This window comes from Cucurbita pepo, unplaced genomic scaffold (assembly GCF_002806865.2).
Source record: "Cucurbita pepo subsp. pepo cultivar mu-cu-16 unplaced genomic scaffold, ASM280686v2 Cp4.1_scaffold000154, whole genome shotgun sequence".
Lineage (NCBI taxonomy): Eukaryota > Viridiplantae > Streptophyta > Magnoliopsida > Cucurbitales > Cucurbitaceae > Cucurbita > Cucurbita pepo.
Window position 1 is genome coordinate 21,823 of NW_019646442.1, and position 25,302 is coordinate 47,124.

General features: G+C 36.2%; 4 protein-coding genes and 1 pseudogene across 4 annotated transcripts; 1 reads left to right on the forward strand and 4 right to left on the reverse strand.

Moving 5' to 3' along the window:
- LOC111784121 overlaps positions 1-4,701 on the reverse strand; it is an 8,224-nt pseudogene extending 3,523 nt beyond the window's left edge.
- Positions 4,702-6,432: 1,731 nt separating this feature from the next.
- On the forward strand, positions 6,433-7,661 carry LOC111784106 (pentatricopeptide repeat-containing protein At3g46790, chloroplastic-like). Its single transcript, XM_023664937.1, has one exon. The coding sequence runs from the start codon at positions 6,558-6,560 to the stop codon at positions 7,482-7,484; it is 927 nt and encodes a 308-aa protein (XP_023520705.1). The 5' UTR covers positions 6,433-6,557; the 3' UTR covers positions 7,485-7,661.
- Positions 7,662-8,010: 349 nt separating this feature from the next.
- LOC111784110 (receptor-like kinase TMK3) lies at positions 8,011-12,338 on the reverse strand. The gene is made up of 3 exons (XM_023664941.1): positions 12,097-12,338; positions 9,571-11,969; positions 8,011-8,731 (listed from the first exon to the last, which is right to left on the reverse strand). Exons 2-3 carry the CDS (start codon positions 11,960-11,962, stop codon positions 8,223-8,225), a joined length of 2,901 nt encoding a protein of 966 aa, XP_023520709.1. The 5' UTR covers positions 11,963-11,969; positions 12,097-12,338; the 3' UTR covers positions 8,011-8,222.
- Positions 12,339-18,116: 5,778 nt separating this feature from the next.
- LOC111784113 lies at positions 18,117-19,363 on the reverse strand. The gene is made up of 2 exons (XM_023664944.1): positions 18,478-19,363; positions 18,117-18,157 (listed from the first exon to the last, which is right to left on the reverse strand). Exons 1-2 carry the CDS (start codon positions 19,310-19,312, stop codon positions 18,123-18,125), a joined length of 870 nt encoding a protein of 289 aa, XP_023520712.1. The 5' UTR covers positions 19,313-19,363; the 3' UTR covers positions 18,117-18,122.
- Positions 19,364-20,596: 1,233 nt separating this feature from the next.
- Positions 20,597-23,734, reverse strand: LOC111784095 (histone deacetylase 8). Its single transcript, XM_023664922.1, has 3 exons — positions 23,239-23,734; positions 21,976-22,556; positions 20,597-21,119 (listed from the first exon to the last, which is right to left on the reverse strand). Exons 1-3 carry the CDS (start codon positions 23,501-23,503, stop codon positions 20,820-20,822), a joined length of 1,146 nt encoding a protein of 381 aa, XP_023520690.1. The 5' UTR covers positions 23,504-23,734; the 3' UTR covers positions 20,597-20,819.
- Positions 23,735-25,302: the final 1,568 nt, after the last annotated feature.

Here is a 25,302-nt window from a genome sequence, read left to right on the forward strand (position 1 = left end):
ATATATATATATATATATATATATATATATATTTATATATTAAAATTAAAATAGTTTGGTATTACTTGCAAGGTTGGTTGCCTCCTCCTCATCTAGAATGGCTGCAAACCCATTTATATGGTTCTTATACGAGTAAAAAATGGCATCTTTTGCCTTCTCAGAACTGAAATTTTTCAATTTTTATTAATTCAAAATAATATAATATTAACTATATTTTCAAATAAAAATAAAAAAAAATCGAACTTCAAACCTCCCAAGAAGGATTAATTCAAAATAATATAATATTAACTATATTTTCAAATAAAAATAAAAAAAAATCGAACTTCAAACCTCCCCAAGAAGGATCCAAGCAATTTGTGATGGGAATCAACCACTCTTTGAACATCTATTGCTGATACTTCTAACCCATGTGAGTGAGATCCTAATAATACAATATAGGACTGAAATCCAAAAAAATAAAATTAGAGTTCGTATAATAATACTTTGTAAACATAAGAAGAACACACTGTCGAATAAAAAAAAACTATATCAACCAAATGACATTACTAGTTTTAGTTTCAAGCAAATGGCATTACTAGTTTTAATATCAAGCAAATGGCATTACTAATTTTAGTATCAAGCAATGACATTACCTTTTTTACTGCAATGGCAGGTGATATTAACGGAAGAAACCAGAATAAAATAAGGATGAAATTAGTAAGATTCATCTTTCCACCTCTTCCACTCCAACTTAATTATCCTCTGCTATGTAATTGTCTGCTATGTAATTGTCACTCCAACTTAATTGCTATGTAAACTCCAACTTAATTTATTGCTATGTAATTGTCTGCTATGTAATTGTCACTCCAACTTAATTATCCTCTGCTATGTAATTGTGTGCTATGTAATTGTCACTCCAACTTAATTATCCTCTACTATGTAATTGTCTGCTATGTAATTGTCACTTTCACTCCAACTTAATTATCCCTCTGCTATGTTAAAAAAAATTGTCATTACTCCTATTTATAAAGAATTTAAAGAATTTTTTTTNGTAATTGTCTGCTATGTAATTGTCACTTTCACTCCAACTTAATTATCCCTCTGCTATGTTAAAAAAAATTGTCATTACTCCTATTTATAAAGAATTTAAAGAATTTTTTTTTTTGTTAAATACTGAGAAAAATTAGGGATATGATTGAAACTTATTTTCTAATTTTAAATATTAAATAGATATGAGATCTATTTGTACTCATTTTTCAAAAATAGGAAAAAAAAATTGACTGAATTTTAAATCTCATTTTAAATATTAATTTTGAATTTTTTTTCAATTATTATTTTTTTGCTTTATTTAATACGTTTTAACTTTTAGGAGTATTTTCACCGTTTTTTTTTATAATTATTTTAATTTGATCAATTACCGGTAATTTATTTCAAAAATATTAAAATAAATGTTAGTGGACAAATAAGTTAAATGCTCAATTTTGAAAAAATTTATTTGCAAATTAAATAATAAGTTAAATGATTGGTTTTGAAAATATTTTATTTGTAAATTAAATGAGTACTTATTTTAAATATTTAAATGAAAATTAGGAGAAAATAAATATAATTTCTAAAAATCAAAACGAAAATTGTAATGCTGACTTTATACCACATTACAAATCACAACCCTATATTGTCTATTTTGAATCACAATCCTATATTGTCTATTTTGAACCTGAGCTCTGGTCACTTTATTTAGCTCAGGTCACTTTATTTTAATTTTCCCCGGAGATAGTGTTATTTATCTATAAATCCATGATACTCCTGTCAACTGCGATTACTCTTTCATAAATTTTCAAGTTCGTTAAAAGAAATTCGATAATCCAACAAAAAAAACCTGATCATTCCAATTCAGAATGTACAACTTGAATTAGATTACCAACTTATTTAATTTGTATTGAACTAAATAAATGAAAATTTTATAAATATGGCAAAAAAAAAAAAAAAAAAAAAAAAAAAAAAAAAAAAAAAAAAAAAAAAAAANTGCTTACCATAGAACTATATATTGTTGAGTTGTAAATCTTAAACAAATGTATAAACTTAAACAAATGTATAAAGGACTAGAACAGCTCAACCCAACCTAGCCTCATTAAGTTTATTATTTAACGTTAAAAGAAAATTATTGGATTGAGTTTAAAAATTATTCTTGCACAAATACATGTACTACAATTAATAATCTATTGACAACATAAGATGACATGACCATTTGAATAGACGTTCATACAAATCTATTTATGGTTATAGACACATTTACGGTCAATTATAGATACTCTCTCTTAGCCTATTTTTAAATAGAATGGAGGGTAATTATAATATAATAAAATGAATATATTATTCTCGTGCTACGAGTTTTAGAATAATAACTTTTCGGTTGATTGAAAATTGTGCTAACCAGATAGATAAAAGTGTAACAGCCCACAAAAAAAATTATAAATAAACAAATAAAAATAATTATAAAAAAATTAGTTAAAAAAATATAATAAATCATTAAATAATAAATAAATAAATAACCAACAACCCTCTTTCAATTCTCTCCACTGACCTCTCATCCCTTCCCCAATTATCTCTACTCAACCAACCCATTAAACTAAAAAAATTACAGCTTGTAAAACTCTCCCCCAATTCTCTCCACTTACTTCTATCCCTTCCCCAATTATCTCTCCTCAACCCACCTCTCAAACTAAAAAAATCACAGTTTGTAAAAAGAAGAAAAAAAAATGAAAAATAACATTGCCAAATTTAATTTGAGGAAAAGAATGAGAATGACCTTTTACCAAAAAATTAACGTGATTTAAGTAAAGATAAATATATATTAAATCATATTAAATCTGCTTATAGTTAGATCTCATTGCATCATTACAATTATTTAGCTCTGAGTTAGAAACTAGATGTCAATCATTTATGAATCAGAGTAAATAACATGATATTAGTAATATTAGATCAGTAAATTTATATCAGTAAACAAATGAATAAATTAAAAATAAAATGACTATTAAAATTTGTAAATAGAGTTGAAGTGTTAACCGAAAGAGAGAAAAGGAAATATGGAGAGATTTGAAAAGAGGGATCTACTAAAAACTTGAAGACATGTGAACAAAATTAAAAGATAAGGGAGTAAATAAATAAATAAATAAATAAATAAATAAATAAATAAATAAAAAGATCCATGAATTAAAATCTTGGGAGAAAAGTAAATATGTGAATTGATATGTGTGAATTGTTTATGGATCCATATGTTTATGATATGTTATAATATGTGAATTGTATGATAATAATTACAATACGATGTGTTCAATGATATGCTTGAGATAGGATATGAGAATGATGCACAAAACAAAATGTAACGATAGGAGTAAGATACGTTCATGAAACCTTAAAGTTAAGTTACATACTGAAGTGCTATGGATATGAGAGATTGATAAAAGAATACAGTTAGATTATGGGTAGAAAGTGACAGGTGTAGATTGATAGAACGATAGCATTAGGATATGTTCCTGTGATGATATGACTAAGGTACGTTCATGTAATGACATGACTGTGAAAGGTATAAAAATGTTAAGACTATGATAAGTTAGGAAACGATATAACTACGAAGTGTTTACGATATGATATGGTTATGATACGACATGTGAATGACAGATATATACATGTTGTCATATGATATGAAAAATGTTATGGTATGAGATATGTGATAAATTGACATGTTTATGATATGAGATAATGTGATGCAATATGTTATGCTATGATATGTATATGATGAAATGTTATGTCTCCTAAATTGTGTGTATATTGTATGATATGAATGACATGAAATCACGACAAATGACATGAAATATAACCCGGTTAGAATTATGTATGATATGAGAACTGAAGAATGAGAAACGATATGATATGAATGATGAACGAGATGTGAAATGTAACGCCCCTAAGCCTTCAAATCTCTTCCCTTAAGAGTTATTGTTATCATTCTTCTGAGCTTTTCTTGGTTGCACAGTCTTCTTCTTTTGTCACCATTATATCCACGTTTGGTAGACGACCTATTATTGCTCCGGCTTTCACTTGTGTAGAGTGCTCTTCTTCACCCTTCAATGTGATGCCTCCTATTTGTTTAGCCATGGCTTCTTGGCTGGCTAACAAATTTTCGAATTCTAGAAGTGATGGTTGAGTGGGTCATCCTTGTACAGCAATAATGAAGCTTCGATAGTCTGGTCGCAATCCGTGGATTATGATTCTCTTCATTCAATCTTCTCCAATTGCGAACTTTGGGTCTAGTTCAGTAATCTCTCGACAGATCGACTTGACCTTGTGGAAGTACTGAGCAATTGTCATGTCACATTGTGAAATTGACAACAACTCGTTCTCCAGAAGTTGTAGTCTCGTATCATTCTTCTTTGAGAACATCATGAACGTGTCCCATGCTTCTTTCGGTGTCTTGTCATCTCAAATATGCTCTAACATCCCTTCTTTGATTGTGGTCTTCAGGGCAAACATTGTTTTGCCTGCTTTGATTCTCCATTTGCGCAAGGCGCCATTAGAATCATCCTCTGGTGGCGTAGTTTCGCACCCGTCAACGATCTCCCAAAGATCATGTCCTTGTAAATAGAACATCATACATGTTGCCCACGTGTTGTAGCTGTTGTTGTTGAGTTTCTTGATTCCTCCAACCATTTGAAAATCACCCATCGTGTTGGCTATACCTCAGTAATACCAAACAAGCTCTTTCGACACAAGATTTGCAGAGTCACAGACTACTCATGACACAAAAGAAACTCACTCACTACTAATCTCAAGAAATCGTTTCTCATATGGAAGATCATACAAAGCTGCAACCACAGAGCATACTAAGAATTCCAAGAGATCAGATACCCTACACTAACCTCGCTCCGATACCAGATTGTTGAACACAACTCTCTGTGGAAACACTCGCACACTTTATTAAGACAAATCGAGAAGAGATTTACAAAACACTCTGTAGAAACTACTACTTTGTGTTGGTTGGGATTTCTTTGGATGATGAACTAAGTAGGGTGGAGGGTATTTATACTCGATAGTAGCCAATCTATTGCTAAAATTTATAACGTTTTTTCTAAAATACCTCACTCATTTTCCTAAATTTATTCCTAAAATCCCTAAATCATTTTCCTAAATTTATCCCTAAATCATTTTCTTAACATAATTATAATTATTATACAATGGTCGGGCTTAACCTTATTGGGCTAGTGGTGATATTTTAACATGACATTCATCTTTGGCAGGCGATCTCGCCCCTAACATAAAATTAATCTCGTGATTTATCTCCCCAAGTGGGGATAAATCCTTTGTTTGTCCTTTAGGATTTGCATCACGGTGTTCTTGTAGCGGCCAAGAGGTTTCTGTTGAGGTTGGCTCACTTGAACTCCTCTTTTCGAATATAGCAATGGCAGTGATCATAGGTTCTTCATGACTAAGATCCTTTCTCAATTATAGCGTCGACATCATTTTCACCCTCTTGGTTGACAGGTGTTTGTCTGAATAATCGTCAAGTTTAACCCTATTACAACTAAGCATTTCGCTGAATTTGTGTTCTAGCAAAAAGTTCATCCCTAATACGATGTTGAAGTCATCCATCTTGACTATCACAAAGTCGGTTTGTTAAGTCCAAGTCCTCAGCTTGATCGGAGTTCTCTTTGCAACTCTTAAACCAGGTAAAACTGTCGAATTGACGACCTTCATCTTTGTTGTGCCTTAGTTTTTAGGATCGCACAACAATCTACACCCTTGATCAAGATGAACACAAAGAACAAGAGAGAGAAAACTCAAGGAAGAATATTGACTTATGTTTTATTGATGAATTTAGGTATGTACANTGACGACCTTCATCTTTGTTGTGCCTTAGTTTTTAGGATCGCACAACAATCTACACCCTTGATCAAGATGAACACAAAGAACAAGAGAGAGAAAACTCAAGGAAGAATATTGACTTATGTTTTATTGATGAATTTAGGTATGTACACAGAGAGAAAATATCGATAATGAAAAAAATACCTATTGTACTGTCTAACAGTATATATATATATATATATTTCCAGTCTACTATATATAACTTTACTAAATCTTACCAAATATCTATCATATATATATATATACACGAAATATCTATTATATATATATTTCTACCAAATTATTATGAAATATCTACTATATATATCTCTATCCTATGCATCACGCTCCCTATCCCAATAAATAATCTCCCACCAGATTTATTCAGTCAATTCTCCTCAAACCTCAACTTTCCAACTTCAACTGTTTCAACTTTTGTTGGATTCTTTGCCCCCTCTATTTTAGCCAAACATATTACTGTGTCTTCTAGTGAAATGGTATCACCTTCTGTGTTTTGTTTAAGGATAGATTGAGTTCCTCGTCCGAGGGGAATGCTTGAAGTTAGGAGGAGAAGAGGGGAATGCTTGAAGTTAATCATGAGGCGTCTTTTGGCCTTCATCTTGGTCTACCAATACTAAACAGCTGAGAGATCTGAAGCTTCATCTTCTTCGATCTGGTAAATGCCCAAACCACAAGACATAATCCCCTTCTACGCCGCTCTCCTCCAAGCATGCTCCTCCACCAAGAACCACCGCACCCTCAAGCAAATCCACGCTCTAACCATCCGACTCGGAATCTCTCACCATGATTTCATTCGAACCAAGCTTGCCTCCACCTACGCCGCCTGCCACCATCTCCCACAAGCCACTACCATCTTCTCCTTCGCCACTCGCCGCCCCACCTTCCTCTTTAATGCCCTCATCAGAGCCCACTCCTCTCTGCGTCTCTTCTCCCAATCACTCTCGATTTTCCGCCATATGCTTGTTTCTGGAAAGCCCATTGACCGTCATACTTTGCCGCCGGTGCTCAAGTCATGTACGGGGCTGTCGTCCTTGCGCCTTGGCCGGCAGGTTCATGGGGCTGTTGTGATTAATGGGTTCTCAACCGATTTGCCGAATTTGAATGCGTTGATTACGATGTACGGGAAGTGCGGGGACTTGGGTGTTGCACGGAAGGTGTTCGATGGAATGCCTGAGAGAAATGAGGTGTCGTGGTCTGCGCTGATGGCGGGTTATGGTGTTCATGGGATGTTTGGTGAGGTGTTTGGATTGTTTGAGAGGATGGTGGAAGAGGGACAAAAGCCGGATGAGCTCACTTTTACAGCTCTTCTCACGGCATGTAGCCATGGAGGGTTGATTGAGAGGGGGAAGGAGTATTTTGGTATGATGAAAATGGGGTTCGATTTGAGGCCTGGGTTGGAGCATTACACCTGCATGGTGGATTTGCTGGGGAGGGTGGGACAAGTGGAAGAAGCAGAGAAGTTGATTATGGAGATGGAGATTGAGCCTGATGAGGCATTGTGGGGCGCCCTGCTGGGTGCTTGTAGGATTCATGGGAAAGCCGAGGTGGCTGATAGGGTGCAAACACGGTTTATGAAGCAACACTGATTGTATAAACTATGATGCCAAGATATGCTTAGTGGGTTGGTTTCATAAGTTTCCCTCTATTCGATTTTTGTTTCGACATCAATTTTGTCCAAACTTGACTCGCTTACGTTCTAGTATCAACTTTGTAGATTGCTCGAAATGTTTTATGCAATCAAATGGTGTTAGTAATGCCTTCCAGGAATTATGAATCAAAACTCGCTAATCGATCGAGAGGTTTGCTTACATTTTCAGATGTGATGACAATACATCCATTATGATTTTCAATCCTAGGAGTAAAATGTGTACCTTGTTACCAAAGATGGGTAAATATCTAAATGAGAGCGAGATTGAGACGTATTTTGGTTGGAGCAATTTAATGTCACGTGACCTTGTTCACAATTTTCTAATATGCATTTGAGTGAATACAAAAGATCTTGAAATGACTCGTGTTTGATTGTGGGGATAGTCTTCACTCTTAGAAATGAGAAACAAGTAACGTGACCATATTGTAGAAAAATACCAGAGCCCATAGCCTTGACACGGGGCGTGAACTTAAATGGATAATATCGTTCATATTTGCAATGGGCACCATTATTTACAGCGTAAATTCCATGGTATAAAGAAACATGATATAAATATGGGGAAAAAATGTGAAATCAAAAGCACTGTTTTACTTGTAATTGATCATATATTATATTCAGCAAAGATGGCAATAGTTCAAAAGGGAACGTTCACCCTTGTGTGTTGTAACGAGTTTACTCACCTTCCATCAACGGAGGTGAAGGAGTCTGCAAATCCGGTGGGGCGGGCGGGGATGCTTCCCTTACTGTCTTGAAGGCTCGTAAAGCTCGTTTCCCGGCTTCCAGATTGCTGCCATACCTTCAGCATTTGAGGAAGTGGTAGGCTGTAATCGATACCGGAGAAACTCTCAGCATCGTTTTGAATTGGTTTCCACTTCTCAACCAAAGGCGAAAGCACGCTCACGACGTGTCCCATATCGGGACGATGGCTTGGCTCTCTAGCTGTGCAATGTCCTGCCAATTCAGCGATTATGGAGATCCTCTCAAAGAGGTCGTCGTTTACGGATAGAGATGGATCGATAGCAGACATTAGCTTTTCTCTGTTCGATTTGATTTGCCAAAACCATTGAGCCAAGTACCGACTTTCCTCTGGGCGTGCCTCGTCGAGTGCCATCATTCCAGTCAGAAGTTCCATCAGCACCACCCCAAAGCTGAATACATCAGCTTTTGTAGTGATCTTCCCCATCACTGAATTCAAAGAATTTGATCAGAAATGAAATAAAACATTGCAGAAGAATTAGATCTCAGAAAGTTTCTTAGTTTGGAGTTTAAAGCCAATTGAAGGCATTATCTACTGGATTTTGTTACTGTGCAGGGCAAATTCAGGTTCTAACATGGCTTGAAAAAGTTCAGACAAACCAAATAATTTGTATCTGCACGATTATATTGAGTTGTTATTGTAAGATCCCACATCGATTGGATATAGGAACGAGTGCCAACGAGGACGCTAGACCCCAAAGGAAGTGGATTGTGAGATCCCACATCGGTTGGGGAGGAGAACGAAACATTTTTTATAAGAGTGTGGAAACCTCCCCTCACAGACGCGTTTTAAAACCCTTGAGGGAAAGCCCAAAAGGGAAAGCTCAAAAGAAAACAATATTTGCTAGCGGTGGGCTTGAGATGTTGCAAATGGTATCAGAGCTAGACACCGGTGTGCCAATGAGGATGTTGGGTCTCTAAGGGGGGTGAATTGTGAGATCCCATATTGATTGGAGAGAGGAACGAGTGCCAGCGTCTCGCTGGGCCTCGAAGATGGGTGGATTGTGAGATCCCATATCGATTGGATAGAGGAACGAGTGCCAGCGAGGACGCTGGATCCTGAATAAGAGTGGATTGTGAGATCCCACATCGGTTGGGGAGGAGAACGAAGCATTCTTTATAAGGGTGTGGAATCCTCCCCCTAGCATACGCGTTTTAAAAACTTTGAGGGAGAAGCTCGAAATGAAGCCCAAAGAGAACAATATCTACTAGTAGTGAACTTGGGATGTTACAGCTATGAATTATGAGAAATAGAATAGAGAAAGTACCTGCATACTCAGGTGCTAGGTACCCGAATGTCCCAGCAAGCTTTGTCGCCACTGACTTTTCTCCATCTGGAGCCAACTTGACCAATCCAAAATCCGAAACTTTTGCTCGAAAATCATCATCCAGAAGAATATTAGACGATTTAAGATCTCGATGTATGAACGTTTGTCTGGCCAAACTATGTAGATATTCAATCCCTCGAGCAACATCCAATGCAATTGTGAGCCGAGTCATCCACGATAACGGCTCCAATTTAAGAGCTTTCCAATGGAAGAGATGCCTGCTAAGAGCACCTTGAGGCATATACTCATACACAAGAAGCCTTTCAGCTCCTTCTGTGGAGTACCCCAAAAGCGACACCAGATGTCTATGCCTAACATGGGATAGAACAGCAATTTCAGACTGAAACTCTTCTAATGCTTTATTACTGATTGATCCAGCCTCCATTCTCTTCACTGCCATTTTCGACCCGTCCTCCAACTCACCTTTATAGACGGTACCAAACCCGCCTCGTCCGAGCTCATTTTCAGGGGCAAAATCATTGGTCGCCTTACGAAGAACTTGCACGGCTACAACCAAATTCCCATCCTCAATCAAATGAGAATTTTCAGTTCCACCACTACTAGAACTTGTCATGCTAGTTCCTGTTTTATTGGATAAGTTTCCTGGGTTCTTATTCAAAACAGAAATCTTAAACATATTTTCAGGGTAAGAAGGATCTTTTGGGTGCACCACAAAAGTAGGAGATTCATCTGCTCGTTTTCTCTTCCTATAGCAGAAGATACAGAACAAAACTGATAGGAATATCATGAATATGACGAGCACTGTGGCGATCACGTATATAACTCTTCTTGGCTTTGAAGATTTCTGTGTCCCAGATGAAGAGGAATTCGTTAATGATACCGGAGATCTTGGAATCGGACTCCCTTTTGATGACAGTGGTGGTTTCGCATCACCTGAGGATGTTTCTGGTGGAGGTGCCACACTGGTACCTGGTGGCTGTGTAACGGGTAAAGGAGGTGCTGCAGAGTGATTAGAAACCAAAAGAGGATTCCCCAAGGTTAAAACTCTAACCCCATCTCGAAATTTTGGTAATGGAGGCTCGAAATTGTTTCCAGTCAAATCCAACAACCTCAAAGATTTCAAACTCGTAAAATTCTGAGGAACTTTACCACTAATATTGTTTCCAGCAAGTCGAATTTCCATCAGTGAATCTAACTTCGATATGGAAGGACTCAAAGTACCAAGAAGACCACGCTTGGGCAGATTGATTATCGAAATCTCGGACTTGGGATTGCAACTAATCCCCAACCATGGTCCTTGACATGGATCGTTCCCTGACCACTCCGATGCAAGAGGTATCGGATAATTCAGACTGCCAAGAAAATCTAAAAGCGCAGTGACTTCAGGAGCACATTGTAGACCTGGTTTTGATTGACAAAAATTGTTGTTATCATAAGTAACATTAAGAGCCTTGAACTTTGGTATTGGACCCATTAGAACGTTATTATTGAGGACCAGATTATGCAGATTCATATTGGCCAAGCTCTCAGGAATCAAACCAACAAGCTGGTTTCTATTGAGATTAAGCTCATACAAAGAAGCTAGATCCCCAATATTTTCAGGGATCACTCCTGAGAATTGGTTTCCATGAAGCCATAGTTGAGTCAACGAAGTCATCGACGGAATTACATCGAGCGGACCGATCATTCCTGTATCTTGGCCATTCAGCCACAGAATCTGCATCAAAGACTGCCCAAAACTTTTGGGAATTGGACCTGTTAACCTGTTATAGGAAAGCTTGAGAGCTGACAGTGATGGCAATGTCCCCAAGAACTCAGGGAGAGGTCCAGCAAGATTACTCTGTATCAGTGAAAGATTTGTGAGCTGAACTGACTTAGCAAGCTCATCAGGAAGAGTCCACCCAGAAGTGGCATTCAAAGGGTTATAATCCAAAGCCAATTCTCTAATGCTGCTTAAACCATCGAAGAAATCCGATGGGATCGTGTCGAACTCGTTGTCGTTTAAGAAAGCAAATTCCAGTTCTGATAAGCCACTGAAAGAGGGCAATGCCCCATTGAACTTGTTCTTTTGGAGACCCAAATTGGAGAGCTTAGAGAGATGGTTAAAATTGGGAGGCAATGGCCCTTTTAGACCCAAACCCTGAACCTGAATCTGAGAAACTCTATCACCTGAACAGTAAACATGAGGCCATGGAGGAACCCCACATGGGTCATCTCCATTGTCAGGCCATTCGAGAAGCTCTGGATTATCCAAACCCTTTTTGAAATCATTAAGAATTTTCACATCATTTACGTCAGTGGCATATAAACAAACACTTGATAGGCACAACAAAAACAGAGAGATACACAGCCCCAACTTCTCATCCACCATTTCCAATCTACAAGTAATCAAAAAACTAGAACAATAAACCCAAATGCAATGTAAAATCGCATCAATTTCAAACGAATCAAGCCGAAACAAACAAAACCCAGATCAGAAAATACATTGAAAAATGGTAAAAACACCTGAAAATCGAAGCTCTGTTTCCTCAATGACGAAGAAGAGGAGAAGGGAGAGTGAAAGCTTCCATAAGAGGCGAAGAAGAAGAAGAAGAAAGAGAGGGATAGATGGGGCAAAGTAGAGAAGGCGCCTTTACGACTGTCTGTTTCTGGATCGTCGGGTGCTCTTCCTTTGAACCTAACTCGGTTCCCTTTGTCTTTTTCATCCATCCGTTTGGCCTTATTACCTAAAGCAACAGTGGTAGCATGCTCCACCCACTGACAGATGAGCTCGCCGACACTCAATTACTACGCCCAAACTCAACATCCAGCTATGCCTTTCCACTGAAATTCGGATTTTCTTTTTCTTTTCTTTTCTTTTTTGTGGAAAAAAAAAAAAAAAAAAAGTTTCCCACNTTTTTTTCTTCAAAAAGAAGTCAAAGGAGGAAGATTTAAACATGTGAACATAGATTTTAGTTATAAAATCAAATATTTTTCTAAAAATAACATAGTTTTTGTTTAATATTTTGTATTTTTCTTATACAAAATGAATTATTTTAGTTCCACAATAGATAGAACTGGAGGATTCGAACGTCTCACTATTCTATAATATATTTATAATTAAAAAAATTAGTCATAGTTGTCTATTAAACACGGGATTGAATATGAACTATTGCTAATGGGTGTCATTGAGTTGGTGATTCAAGCAACCTAAATAGAATTCACATCTTTTTATATTTCTCTGTGATATATATTATATTAATAATTAAAATTTTATTAAAATTCAAATATCAAACCTTTATAAGTCACAATCAGTTACAAACGTTAAATATTCTTAATTTTTTTTAAGAGTAGAGTAGGGCTGGGTTGTAACCCTATTTTTGGATTCGTTGGACCCGACCAAAAGAATGTCAACCCACAAACCAAATTGACTTAACCCAAACCGAAAAAAAATTTAGCCTAACCTATCTCTACGATTTGGGTTGGATAATCCAGATTTGTCCAGTTATCAAGTCACACCAATAATTCTATTGGTTTAATTAATTTGTGAACATATTTTTATTTAAAAAATTTGTAAAATTGTTATTTTACAATATTATTATTATATATATATATATATATATATGATTTTAAATTTTTTATTATTTATGATTCTTAGTTCATCTTAAATAAAATATGGAATTTAAATATGTAGTGAAATACTTTACTATTTTTGTTGGCATTCATATTTGGAAATATACACGTGGAAATTTGTATTTTATGAAATATATATGGCAAATGACGTGTAATAAAATATTATAATAAATGTTTAATTATTTAAAAAATCACATTCATATATATAATAATTATCCTGGATTTACGCACTTTTATTTAAAAAATATTTAAAAGATCTTCGAAAATCTAAATTTAAAAATGATTTAATTGCAAAAGCAATATCTACAAATTTTTTAATCAATTATTAATAAATGGATAATTCTACGTTTTTTTATTTTTTATTTTTTATGTAATTTTAAAATTAGTGGTTATTATTTTAAAGAAAGTGGGACCCACGTGTGATAATAAAATAATAAGGAAAATAAAAAGTCGGCGTTAATTGAGGATGATTCTATTCCTCGTAGGAATATATTTAATCCATAAAATGGAAAAACAAATTCCACGCCGCCAAACACTCCCACGTGTGAGCTGTCCCTTCAATGGACTTTAATGCAAAATTATATGTTTAGTATATTTCATTTAAATTCTTTTATGATTTGGGTTTATTTTGTTTTGGTTAATTTTAAAATTTATTATATTTGACATTTATTATGAGTTTTTAATACGAAAAATAATTTTTAGGGTTTTGTGGATTTTGTTTTTATTTTTTTAAAAAAAATATTATTTTAGCCTTTTTTTTTTTTAATGATTAGTGTATTTTATTTAGTAGTAGTTATTATAAAAATAAATAAATAAATAAATAATTGAAAAGCATAATGTTTAAAGTTGTTCGGGACAAAAAGTTCTCCGCTAAAGTTGTTCTGTCTGCTTAGCTAAGAGACCAAAACAAATGTCGTCACCACAAAAAGTCGGCAGAGGAGATATGACAATGATAAGGAGTAAAAAGGAGGGGAGTGTAATGCTTTAATACCCATTACTCATGAAGAGTAACTATGCAGCATGGTTGATAAAGATGTGTGGTAATTTAAGACACAAGATGTGTGAGACGATATCAAGCATGGTGAGGACGTCGAGGTGTGTGAGGATAAGATGNGATTTTGTTTTTATTTTTTTAAAAAAAATATTATTTTAGCCTTTTTTTTTTTTAATGATTAGTGTATTTTATTTAGTAGTAGTTATTATAAAAATAAATAAATAAATAAATAATTGAAAAGCATAATGTTTAAAGTTGTTCGGGACAAAAAGTTCTCCGCTAAAGTTGTTCTGTCTGCTTAGCTAAGAGACCAAAACAAATGTCGTCACCACAAAAAGTCGGCAGAGGAGATATGACAATGATAAGGAGTAAAAAGGAGGGGAGTGTAATGCTTTAATACCCATTACTCATGAAGAGTAACTATGCAGCATGGTTGATAAAAGATGTGTGGTAATTTAAGACACAAGATGTGTGAGACGCTATCAAGCATGGTGAGGACGTCGAGGTGTGTGAGGATAAGATGACTCCTATTGCTATCTACTAACCAGTCTCAGACAATGCTTTTCTTGTGTTGGCAGAGAAGGATTCGATAAAAGTTGCGTGGAAGACGCTCCAAACAATATATATGGGTGTAAAATGGGTCGATGGTGCTAAGGTGCAAACTCTGAAAAGTGAGTTTGAGGCCATTCGCATAAAAAGCGGTGGGTCGGTAGACGACTTTGCCATGAAGTTAATGATGATCGTCACCAGTATCCGTTTGTTAGGTAAAAAGGTGGAGGAGGTTTTCGTCGTCAAGAAGTTATTTCGAGTCGTCCCATCTAAATTCATGCAGATTGTTACCTCAATCTGTTAAGAATGAGAAATAGAAATAGAATTGGGATCGAAAGTATGATCTTCATTCATGTTTACCACGTTTAAATAGGATACAAACTATCAACTAATACCTAAAAATAGAAAAAATATATATCTAACTAAATCTGGTAAATAAATAAAATATACGGTTAATCAAATCTATACTAACAACTCCCTAAATATGTGAGATATATTCTAACTAATTATCACCGCAAAATATCCTCTTAATACTCCCCCTCAAGTTGGAGAGTGTATGTCGATCACACCCAACTTGTCCTTCAAAAAGTCAAATTGCTGTCTTCCCAAAGCTTTAGTAAAAACATCTGCCAATTGCATTTTGGTCGAAACATAACACGGTTTGATGATTCCAGCTTGTAACTTTTCTCGAACTATATGACAATCTATTTCAATGTGTTTCGTACGTTCATGAAAAACTGGATTGGCTGCTATATGTAATGCTGCTTGATTATCACAATATAATAATGCTGGTTCGGACAGTGGAACATTCAAGTCTTGAAGAATGTATCTTAACCAAGTTAACTCTAAACAAGTATTTGCCATAGCTCGATACTCGGCTTCTGCTGATGATCTGGACACATTAGTCTGCTTTTTAGACTTCCAAGAAATAATTGAATTTCCGAGGAAAATGCAGAACCCAGAAATAGATCGTCTGGAAGTTCGACAACCACCCCAGTCAGAATCGCAATATGCCTGTAATCTTAAATTGTTTTCAGATGGCAGTAGAAGTCCTTGACCAGGAGTGCCTTTGATGTACCTCAGAACTCGAAGAGCTGCCTCCCAATGTGGTTTTCTTGGTTCATGCATAAATTGGCTAAGCATACGAACTGAATAAGCTATGTCAGGCCTAGTGACGGTCAAATATATTAATCTGCCAATCAACCGTCTGTATTTACTTGGATCATTCAACTTCTCTCCTTCAGTTAAAGAAAGTTTCAGATTTTGCTCCATAGGAAATTTGTCTGGACGTGCTCCTGTAAGACCTGTGTCTTGAAGTATGTCTAGAGCATACTTCCTTTGAGACATAAAAATTCCTTTTCTAGATCGAGAAAATTCAATGCCTAGAAAATATTTCAAATTTCCTAAATCTTTGATAAGAAATTTCTGGAGTAAACTAGTCTTGAGATATTGAATTTCTTCGAGATCATTGCCTGTCAACAGAATATCATCAACATAGATTAGAACTGCAGTGAAAGAAGTACCTTTACTCTTAGTAAACAAAGAGTAATCTGCTTTGGACTGAGTGTAGCCTGCATTTTGTATAGTTGTAGAAAATATGGAGAACCAATTGCGAGAAGCCTGTTTTAATCCATAAAGAGATTTATGGAGCCGACATACTGTATTCTCCCCCTGTCGGCGAAGACCTGGTGGTAAAGACATATAAACTTCCTCGTCTAGATTACCATGGAGAAAGGCATTTTGAACATCCAACTGATGGGTGAACCATTTTCGAGCAGCAGCAACAGTGAGTAAGCAACGAAGTGTAGTAAGTTTCGCTGTAGGGGAAAATGTTTCTGTGTAATCAATACCTTCAACCTGAGTGTATCCCTTTGCTACTAGTCGAGCTTTATAACGTTCAACAGAACCATCAGAGTTGTATTTAATTTTGTACACCCAACGACAACCAATAGCTTTATGACCAAGTGGTAGAGGAACGAGAGACCATGTATGATTACGTTCCAAAGCTGCAATTTCATCATTCATAGCCTGCTGCCATAACGGGTCGCCAACTGCCTCGTCATAGGTTTTAGGTTCTGTCTGGGATGTAATAAGAGCTAGAAAAGCACGTTGAGTAGGAGAAAAACGAGAGAATGAAAGGTAATGATGAAGGGGATACCTGGTGCCAGTGCCGGGACTTGAGCTAGAGGTTAAATGATTGGCTCCAGAAGACATCTCATAATCCTTATGCCAAGCTGGAGGCTGTTTAGTACGAGTAGAACGTCGAAGTGGAGCTGATGTATCAGGTGGGATAGGATTGGAATTAGTGGGCGAATCTGGAGAAGGTGGAGGAGACGACGGAGTAGGAGGTGAAGGAATAGAAGGTGGAGGATGGATGTTTGAGTAGGATGGATCATGAAGTGGTACAACAGGAGTCGAAGGAGCTAATGTCGAAGTTTGTGAAGCTGATGAAAAAGGAAAATCATCTTCACAAAATTTGACATCACGGCTGATAAAGAATTTGTGAGATTGCATGTCATACAACTTGTAACCTTTATGACCACAAGGATATCCTACGAAAACACAAGGAGTTGCCCTAGGTTCAAATTTTTGCTTAGGATGTACTATAGTTGCATAACATTTACAACCAAAAACTTTAAGATGATGAAATGTAGGTGGTCGTTTGTAGAGTGCTTCAAAGGGTGTCTTGTTAGATAATAATGGTGATGGCGTTCTATTTATAAGATAAACAGCCGTTAAAATGCACTCTCCCCAAAAATTAAGTGGAACCTGTGACTGAAAAAGAAGAGACCTAGCTACATTTAGGATATGGCGATGCTTGCGTTCTACGACTCCATTTTGTTGTGGAGTATAGACACAAGTGCGCTGAAATTCAATACCACAAGAAGTAAAGAATGGTTGCAAAGATAGGAACTCAGTCCCATTGTCTGATCGAACTATCTTGATAGTAGTATGAAATTGAGTTTGAACGAATTTAACAAAGTTCATTAACAAATGATGTACTTCTGACTTATGTTGCATTAAAAAAACCCAAGTACATCGAGTAAAATCATCAACAATAGTGAGAAAAAAACGCAAACCAGAATGGGTAGGAATTTTATGTGGTCCCCAAACATCACAATGTATCAGATCAAAAGCAGAATGGGTTGTTATTGAACTTCTTGGGAAAGACAACCTAGTTTGTTTTGCTAACGGGCAGATACTACAATTATGAGAATAACTCGCATTATTAAGATGCAATTGATCAGCTAGAAATTTAAAACGAGAAAAGGAAGGATGACCTAGGCGTAAATGCCACAAATCAGATGACTGAGATACTTGATGAGCTGAAGATTTGATTGGAGATGAAGAAATATGATAGAGACCTCCAAATTGTTTACCCGAGCCAATCATCTTCCCCGTAGCCAAGTCCTGCATAACACAAGAATCAGGATAGAAGGTGACATAACATTTCAAGTTATTGGTAAGTTTGCTGATCGACATTAGGTTTAAATTGAATGAAGGCACACATAAAACGTTGTTTAATTGAAGGTTAGGGCTAAGGGAAATATTGCCAGTATGTGACACACGTGCTGTCTCTCCATTAGGCAAATTTATTGTAGACATGATGGCAGCCTTTGGTTCAGTCATAACAGAAGATTTTGATACTATATGATCCGTAGCTCCACTATCGAGAATCCATGAATTAGAACTCGCAGAGTTAATAGATAATGTAGATATGGGAAGCAAACCTGCAACATTGACGTGATTGTCGGAATTACCAGAAGGGTGATGATTGATTGCAGATAAGGCTTGTGCTATCTGTCGTAATTGCTCAGAAGAAAAATTTGGAATGGAATTAGGTGACTGTTCTTCTGTATTCAACTGTGAAACATCGGCCATATTTGCAGATGATCGATATCCACGGTTATTGTGTTGATTGTCTTGTCTTGTCCTTCCAGAATTATTTTTCTGTCGACACCGATCTTCTGTATGGCCCCTTCTATCACAAAAGTTACAGTGAAACTTAAGAATTCGACACTCATTGATTGTATGACCACTTTTATTGCAGTGTTCACACTTTTTGTCCTTGGCGAATTTTGAATATATTGTTTTCTTTTGCACTGCTGATGCAATCGAGAAATTCTCAGTAGGTTCGGAAGTTACCTGACGCTGCATCTCTTCTTGTACAAGTAATGAATAGGCTTGCCTCACATTAGGTAATGGAGACATCATCAATATGTTAGATCTCACCGTTTTATAAGACTGATTAAGCCCCATGAGCAATTGCATCAATTTGTCTTCTTCGCGTTGATCAATATGTATTTGACGTTGATTACAGGTAAATGGTGTGCGGTACGCTTCCAGTTCATCCCAAAGTGCTTTGAGCTTGGTGAAATATGTTGACAGCGCCATGGTTCCTTGTGACATCGTTGCTATCGAGTTTTGTATTTGAAAAATTGCTGGAGCATTCTTTTGTGAGAATTGATCGTGAAGATCAACCCACACTTGATGAGCTGTCTTGGCGTGAATAATGCCTTTAGCGATATCTGCTTCAACGGAATGAGTTAACCAAGATATTATCATACTGTTGCACTGATTCCAGAGTTCGAATTCGGTTGAATTTGCATCTTGGGACGGTTCCTCAATTGTGCCATCAATGAAGCCAATTTTCTTCTTGGCAATAAGAGCATGCATAACTGATTTACTCCAGGATTGGTAATTTGCTCCATTTAATTTGATTGGAACAAGTGAATATCCTGGCTGATCAGAGTGATGAATATAGTACGGATGTGTTAAATCAACATCCGAAATTTTGAAGCTGGATTTGGCTGATTCCGCCATAAAGGAAATTTTGATATTTAAGAACACCAAGATCGGTGCTCTGATACCATGTTAAGAATGAGAAATAGAAATAGAATTGGGATCGAAAGTATGATCTTCATTCATGTTTACCACGTTTAAATAGGATACAAACTATCAACTAATACCTAAAAATAGAAAAAATATATATCTAACTAAATCTGGTAAATAAATAAAATATACGGTTAATCAAATCTATACTAACAACTCCCTAAATATGTGAGATATATTCTAACTAATTATCACCGCAAAATATCCTCTTAATACAATCAAATAGTTTGATGATCTCGAGACCATTAAAAAGAATCATTCAAGCTAGGCATGATTATACCATATTATAAATTCCATATTTAAAATTTATAAAATTGGCTATTCTTAGAATATCCCACTTTGAACCATTAACCTCAAAAGGTAATGTTAAATGTCTTATACTTTAAACGAACAAACTAAGTTGTACAAAAATCAATTATGGAATAGTTTAAATAGATCCTATTCAATAAATGTTTTTGTAACATGATTCTCCAAACAAAGCATCAAGCTTAGTGCTTAATGTCACGGTCCTGCTTGTTCAAGACGTGTTGTCTAGAGTCACAAGTCCGTACCGAACCCCATTTATTAAGTTTTTATTATTTTTGTTGTGTTAGATGTATGATTGTTTACCAAAATCATGTCTACACCCATCATGGTTAAAATGCCTCAAAATGCACTAGTCGTCAATTGTTCCGAGCTATATACTTTTTAGCCTATGACATTGTTTTCTTACAAATTATTTCAACACATTTCCTCACTCACGTTTTCTAAAATACTTTCTCTCAAACGTGACCAAGACCCAATCATACATCCGTAATAATCCGTGACTTACGATTTCCATACGACTAACTTATTCGTCACATTAAAACAATACTTTCTCTCAAACGTGACCAAGACCCAATCATACATCCGCAATTGTTCGTGACTTGTGATTTCCATACGACTAACTTATTTCCATACGTCTAACCCTTTAGAATGTCCGAATAAAAAGATCTAACAAAGTGCATTACAAACTAAGACTCATTCCTTCAACCATTTGCTCATCTCTTCATCCTTGTTTACATCATATTTAGAGTACAAGTGCCTTTGATGCATCAAAATGTGTTGGTTTTCTAGATCATTGGACGCCATGTGGAAGATTATGTCAACTAAACTTAGAAATCTCTATCCAACCACAGTACAAACATCAACCAAGACAATGCTACACTTTTAGGAACGGTACATTTTCATCTTGGTACCTTTTAATGGAATCAATTACCTTCACAGAAAACGCCTCGTCTTCTGGGTAACAACCAATAGGATCCGATATCGAAGGAGGCGAGAGGTTGAGTATCCCTTCAAGTGTTGCATTAAGACAATAAGCTGAATAAGTGACATGGTATCCTCCTTCTTGGACTATAAGGAGGCTTCCGCTGCTGTACTTATTTGCTAGCTCCGACATGATCTGCCCGATACTCCGGTAACCATCCATCGTCAAGCATTGCCTTCCGTTTGGATCGAACTAATTCGAAAGTAGAAAAGTCAGTTCACTACAATCAAATATATGCATCCACTTCTCTTTGAGATGGATCATTGTTTCGTTTCGCCAATATTTGTACCAAAAAGTAAGCATGACCATAAGCAGGATCGCAATTAGAGTAGCTCGTTTACAACACAACCCAGAAAAACAAGAACCAACGGAACCAAGAACCAAAGTACTATAAAGTAGCTAGTTTACAACACAACCCATATCTATAATTAGTGTTATTACCACCGAAATATTTCAGTCACAATTTCAGTCACAATTTCACAGAAGGTTGAACATAACCCTTTGTGAGAAACTCTCGCACTCTTTATTAACACCAATCGAGAAGAGATTACAAAACGCTCTGTCGAAACTACTGCACTCTATGCTTTGGATTTCTTGGGATGAAAACCTAGGTAGGGTAGAGAGGTATTCATAGTCGAGACTACATAATCTATTCCTAAAATATCTAACCATTTATTCCTAGAGCGTAGTAGTTTCTATAGAGTGTCCTGTAATATTTTTTCGATTAGTGTTAATAAAGAGCACAAGTGTTTCAAGCAAAGAGTTGTGTTCAACATACCACCAATGATTCTTCTTCGTAGTTTGCACATTGAAATTATCTCCAATGTCCAAAGGGGATTCTCTACAACTAATTATCAACTCTTCATCTATATATTCATCATTCAGTTACTTGAACAACCTAACTCAAGTAGGAACTAGACATTCAACACCAACTGGAAGTAGGAATTATGTCTATTAAATAAGTAGACCCCAAATTTATCTACATAATCACAAAAATTTGACAAAGTAATTCATCATCTTAAGAATATAAATAAATGAACTGACTTACAGCACTTGAATCTTGGCCTGCAACCAAGACAATCATGTCTGGTTCGAACTTCTGCACCGCTGGGACAACTAACGTTTTCATGGCGTATTCATATCCACGGTTCCCTGTTCCATTCGGCAGAGGTATATTCAAATTGTAGCCATAACCCTGTCCTTCACCTAGCTCATCGATTGATCCAGTTTGAGGATGGGAAGGACCCCAGGAACCATGATCCATATGAAGTGAAATAGTCAGAACTTTGTTAGACGTGTAAAATCCTTCAGCAGTTCCATTTCCATAGTGAACATCAATGTCCACAACTGCAACCTTTTCGCAGCCAGAATTTAAGGCTAATTGAACGGCAAGACCAGCATTGTTCAAGAAGCAATAGCCGTCGGCTTGAGTTGGCTGAGCATGGTGTCCAGGAGGCCTAACCAGTGCGTAAGCAATCTTCCCCTGCCTGTCAAGGACATGCTTCATTGCTGATAGCGTAGTACCAGCAGCAAGAAGTGAGGCATCCCAAGAGCCTGGATTCAAAAATGTTCCACAACACATAACCTTCCCTCCTTTTTTATCAGCTTCAACTAGCTCATTTACATAGTCTGGAAAAATGAGCGAAGCAATAAGCACAGCATTCAACAATGTTTTTACTCGATTTACCGGTAGAAATTATCTGCCTATATTGTTAGGAACAACGACTCTCCACAATGGTATGATATTGTCCACTTTGAGCATAAGCTCTCATGGTTTTGCTTTTGATTTCTCCCAAAAGCCTCATACCATTGGAGATGTATTCCTTACTTATAAACCCATGACCATTCCCTAAATTAGCCAATGTTGGACTTCCCTCCCAACAATCTTCAACAATCCTCCCCTCAAACAAAGTACACGATAGAGTCTCCCTTAAGGCCTATGGAGCCCTCAAACAACCTCTCCTTAATCGAGGTTCAACTCCTTCTTTGGAGCCCTCGAACAAAATATACCCTTCGTTCCTTACTAATAAACACATGATCATTCACTAAATTAGGGAACGTGGGACTCCCTCCCAACAATCCTAACATATATGTAAGTTATATCCTTCAATTTCTTCCGTATTGAACAACCCTACTGTTCAATCTAAAAAGGGAAAAACAAACTCTCCGTTAAATTAATTTCCAGGTGACATCGAGGATTTCATTCAGACCTAAACAACTATGCAAGAACACAACAGAGTTTTCTAAAATTTCAACCCATGAATCAACAGGAAAGCAAAATCTCCCAATTATAAATTGAAATAAGAAGCACCTGGATCGTGGAAAGACAGCAATTCAGAAAGGAGTGCGCGACGTCCGGAATGCCAAGAGATGAAAGGAGCGATAGGTCCTCTTTTGAGAATCGAAACCATGTTCTTAATCCGGTCAGAGTTTTCTGGGTGCTTATCCAACACGTCGAGAAAATCTGGATTCTCTCCGGTGTCGAATACGCCATAGCCGGTGTCGTGATTGAGCATCCCCTCGTGCCAAAACACATCAATTCGGTGGGAAGTGGAAAGAGACGGCGAATCAACCATGGCGGAAGCTTGAAATCAGTGGAGAAATCGGGAGATGTTTGAATTAAGAGAAGAATAGGTTTAAGAAATGGGGAATTCCTTTCCCGTAGGTAACACTTTTGTAAATCTCTCTCATCTCTATCTTTTTCTTCTCTCTCATATGCATCGTTTTGTTCTTCATCTTTTGTTACTTCTTCTCTATCGTCTACTAGAGCATGGACAACTCAAGAACATGAACAATCAGAAGAAAATCTTGATCGATTTTATATGTAAGGATCCCATTTCCAACTATATGCATGACATTTAACATATGCAGTAAAAGTCTGTAAAAACATTTCAAAAACGATGTCATGGACTTAAACGTTCATAATAAATTCATTTAAAACAATATTATTATGTTATAAAAAAATAGATAACATGAATTTAAATAAAATAAAGTGTCGCTCAGATCTAACCTAAAGGATATAAATTATGAGTGCAGCTATCACAACTTCACTTCCGTGGCCTTCACAGCAACACTGTCCTCCTATAGGAGTATTTTAGCTTTACCTGAAAAAAAAAAAAATAACACGTGACTTGAGTATTTAAAGGTATTCAGTAAGTAACCTCATTATTGAGGTCAGAAAATATAATCACATGCAATCGTGACCGAATCTATCATTTCATAAAATCATCATAGTTTGAACTTTATTTTTATGTTTGGGTGAAAATTGGATGTGTAATACTTCTTTACACACGTGCACGCGCATGTGGACCTATCAAGTTGGCCTATACGTACTCCCCTAGACTTGCTCTTTAGCTAACACATGCTCACGTTGCCGAAGTCATGAAGGGAAAGAAGGTTGCATAATATCGTGTTTGTACTCATCATAATGGAGAAGTATTCAGATGCATGTGACATACAAAATACATGAGGTCCTCATAGATTTAAATCATGACATAAACCTATGATGCAAGACATAACTTCATTCTTTTCATGACATAACGTCTCTATTATATATTCATACATAATATTTGTCGTGTCTTTCATGATTACATAAATGGCTTCTTAATGTCTCATAGGCATAGGATGACCATGTTGACATAATTTTGGCATGGCTTACGGAAATTCATGCATCGTACCAGCTCACTTTTATATATATAATTCCACAACATAACATAATCACATCATAACGTAATTTATAGCATAGCTTCTATTCTAGCATAATATATATCATGACATAGACATATCATATCATATGTCAAACAATAACAAAATATGACATGTGTAAGGCCACAAAGTCAACATACGTCGTATAAGTCATCCAGCAAGTCAACAGTATAGCCACTTACTTGGTTGACCTAAGTCGGCGTTAATATCTTATTCTTGATGCTAATCTGAAAGTGTAATTTGCAATTTAAATCAAGATCAATTAACTATACTTTTGGCTAAAAAAATAATTGAAATTGACCAAACAATGGTCATACTAACCTTAAACGCCTCTAAAAACGTCAAAATCGGCTCCAAGACGGTAAAAAGATGGTAAGACAAGGACCAAAGATGTCAAAGGGGCTCAAAATGGACAACTTATGTCGAGGATTTTGAGAGTGAGTCCCACTTTGGTTAATTTAGTGGAAGATCATAGGTTTATAGATGGAGGAATACTAATTCGATTGGTGTGACGCCTCCTGAAAAGCCCAAAACAAAGTCATGAGAGCTTGGTTAAAATGGACAATATCATACCATTGTGAAGAGTCATGATTCTTAACCACTTAAACCAAATAAGTTGGATAAATTGAGTCGGAGCCATTGGAGCTGTCAAGTCAGAGCGGGAGCCGCA

Excerpts from the sequence above, each read along its gene's own strand:
- LOC111784106 (XM_023664937.1), top strand. The coding sequence starts at position 6,558 with ATGCCCAAACCACAAGACATAATCCCCTTCTACGCCGCTCTCCTCCAA.
- LOC111784110 (XM_023664941.1), bottom strand. The coding sequence starts at position 11,962 with ATGGTGGATGAGAAGTTGGGGCTGTGTATCTCTCTGTTTTTGTTGTGC. Across the intron at positions 8,732-9,570 it reads CCTAGCACCTGAGTATGCAG|TGATGGGGAAGATCACTACA; the intron begins GTACTTTCTCTA and ends CTTTGAATTCAG.
- LOC111784113 (XM_023664944.1), bottom strand. The coding sequence starts at position 19,312 with ATGATAATATCTTGGTTAACTCATTCCGTTGAAGCAGATATCGCTAAA. Across the intron at positions 18,158-18,477 it reads CAATCACGTCAATGTTGCAG|GACTTGGCTACGGGGAAGAT; the intron begins GTTTGCTTCCCA and ends TGTGTTATGCAG.
- LOC111784095 (XM_023664922.1), bottom strand. The coding sequence starts at position 23,503 with ATGGTTGATTCGCCGTCTCTTTCCACTTCCCACCGAATTGATGTGTTT. Across the intron at positions 22,557-23,238 it reads GCTGTCTTTCCACGATCCAG|ACTATGTAAATGAGCTAGTT; the intron begins GTGCTTCTTATT and ends TCATTTTTCCAG. Across the intron at positions 21,120-21,975 it reads CAGGCCAAGATTCAAGTGCT|TTCGATCCAAACGGAAGGCA; the intron begins GTAAGTCAGTTC and ends CTTTCGAATTAG.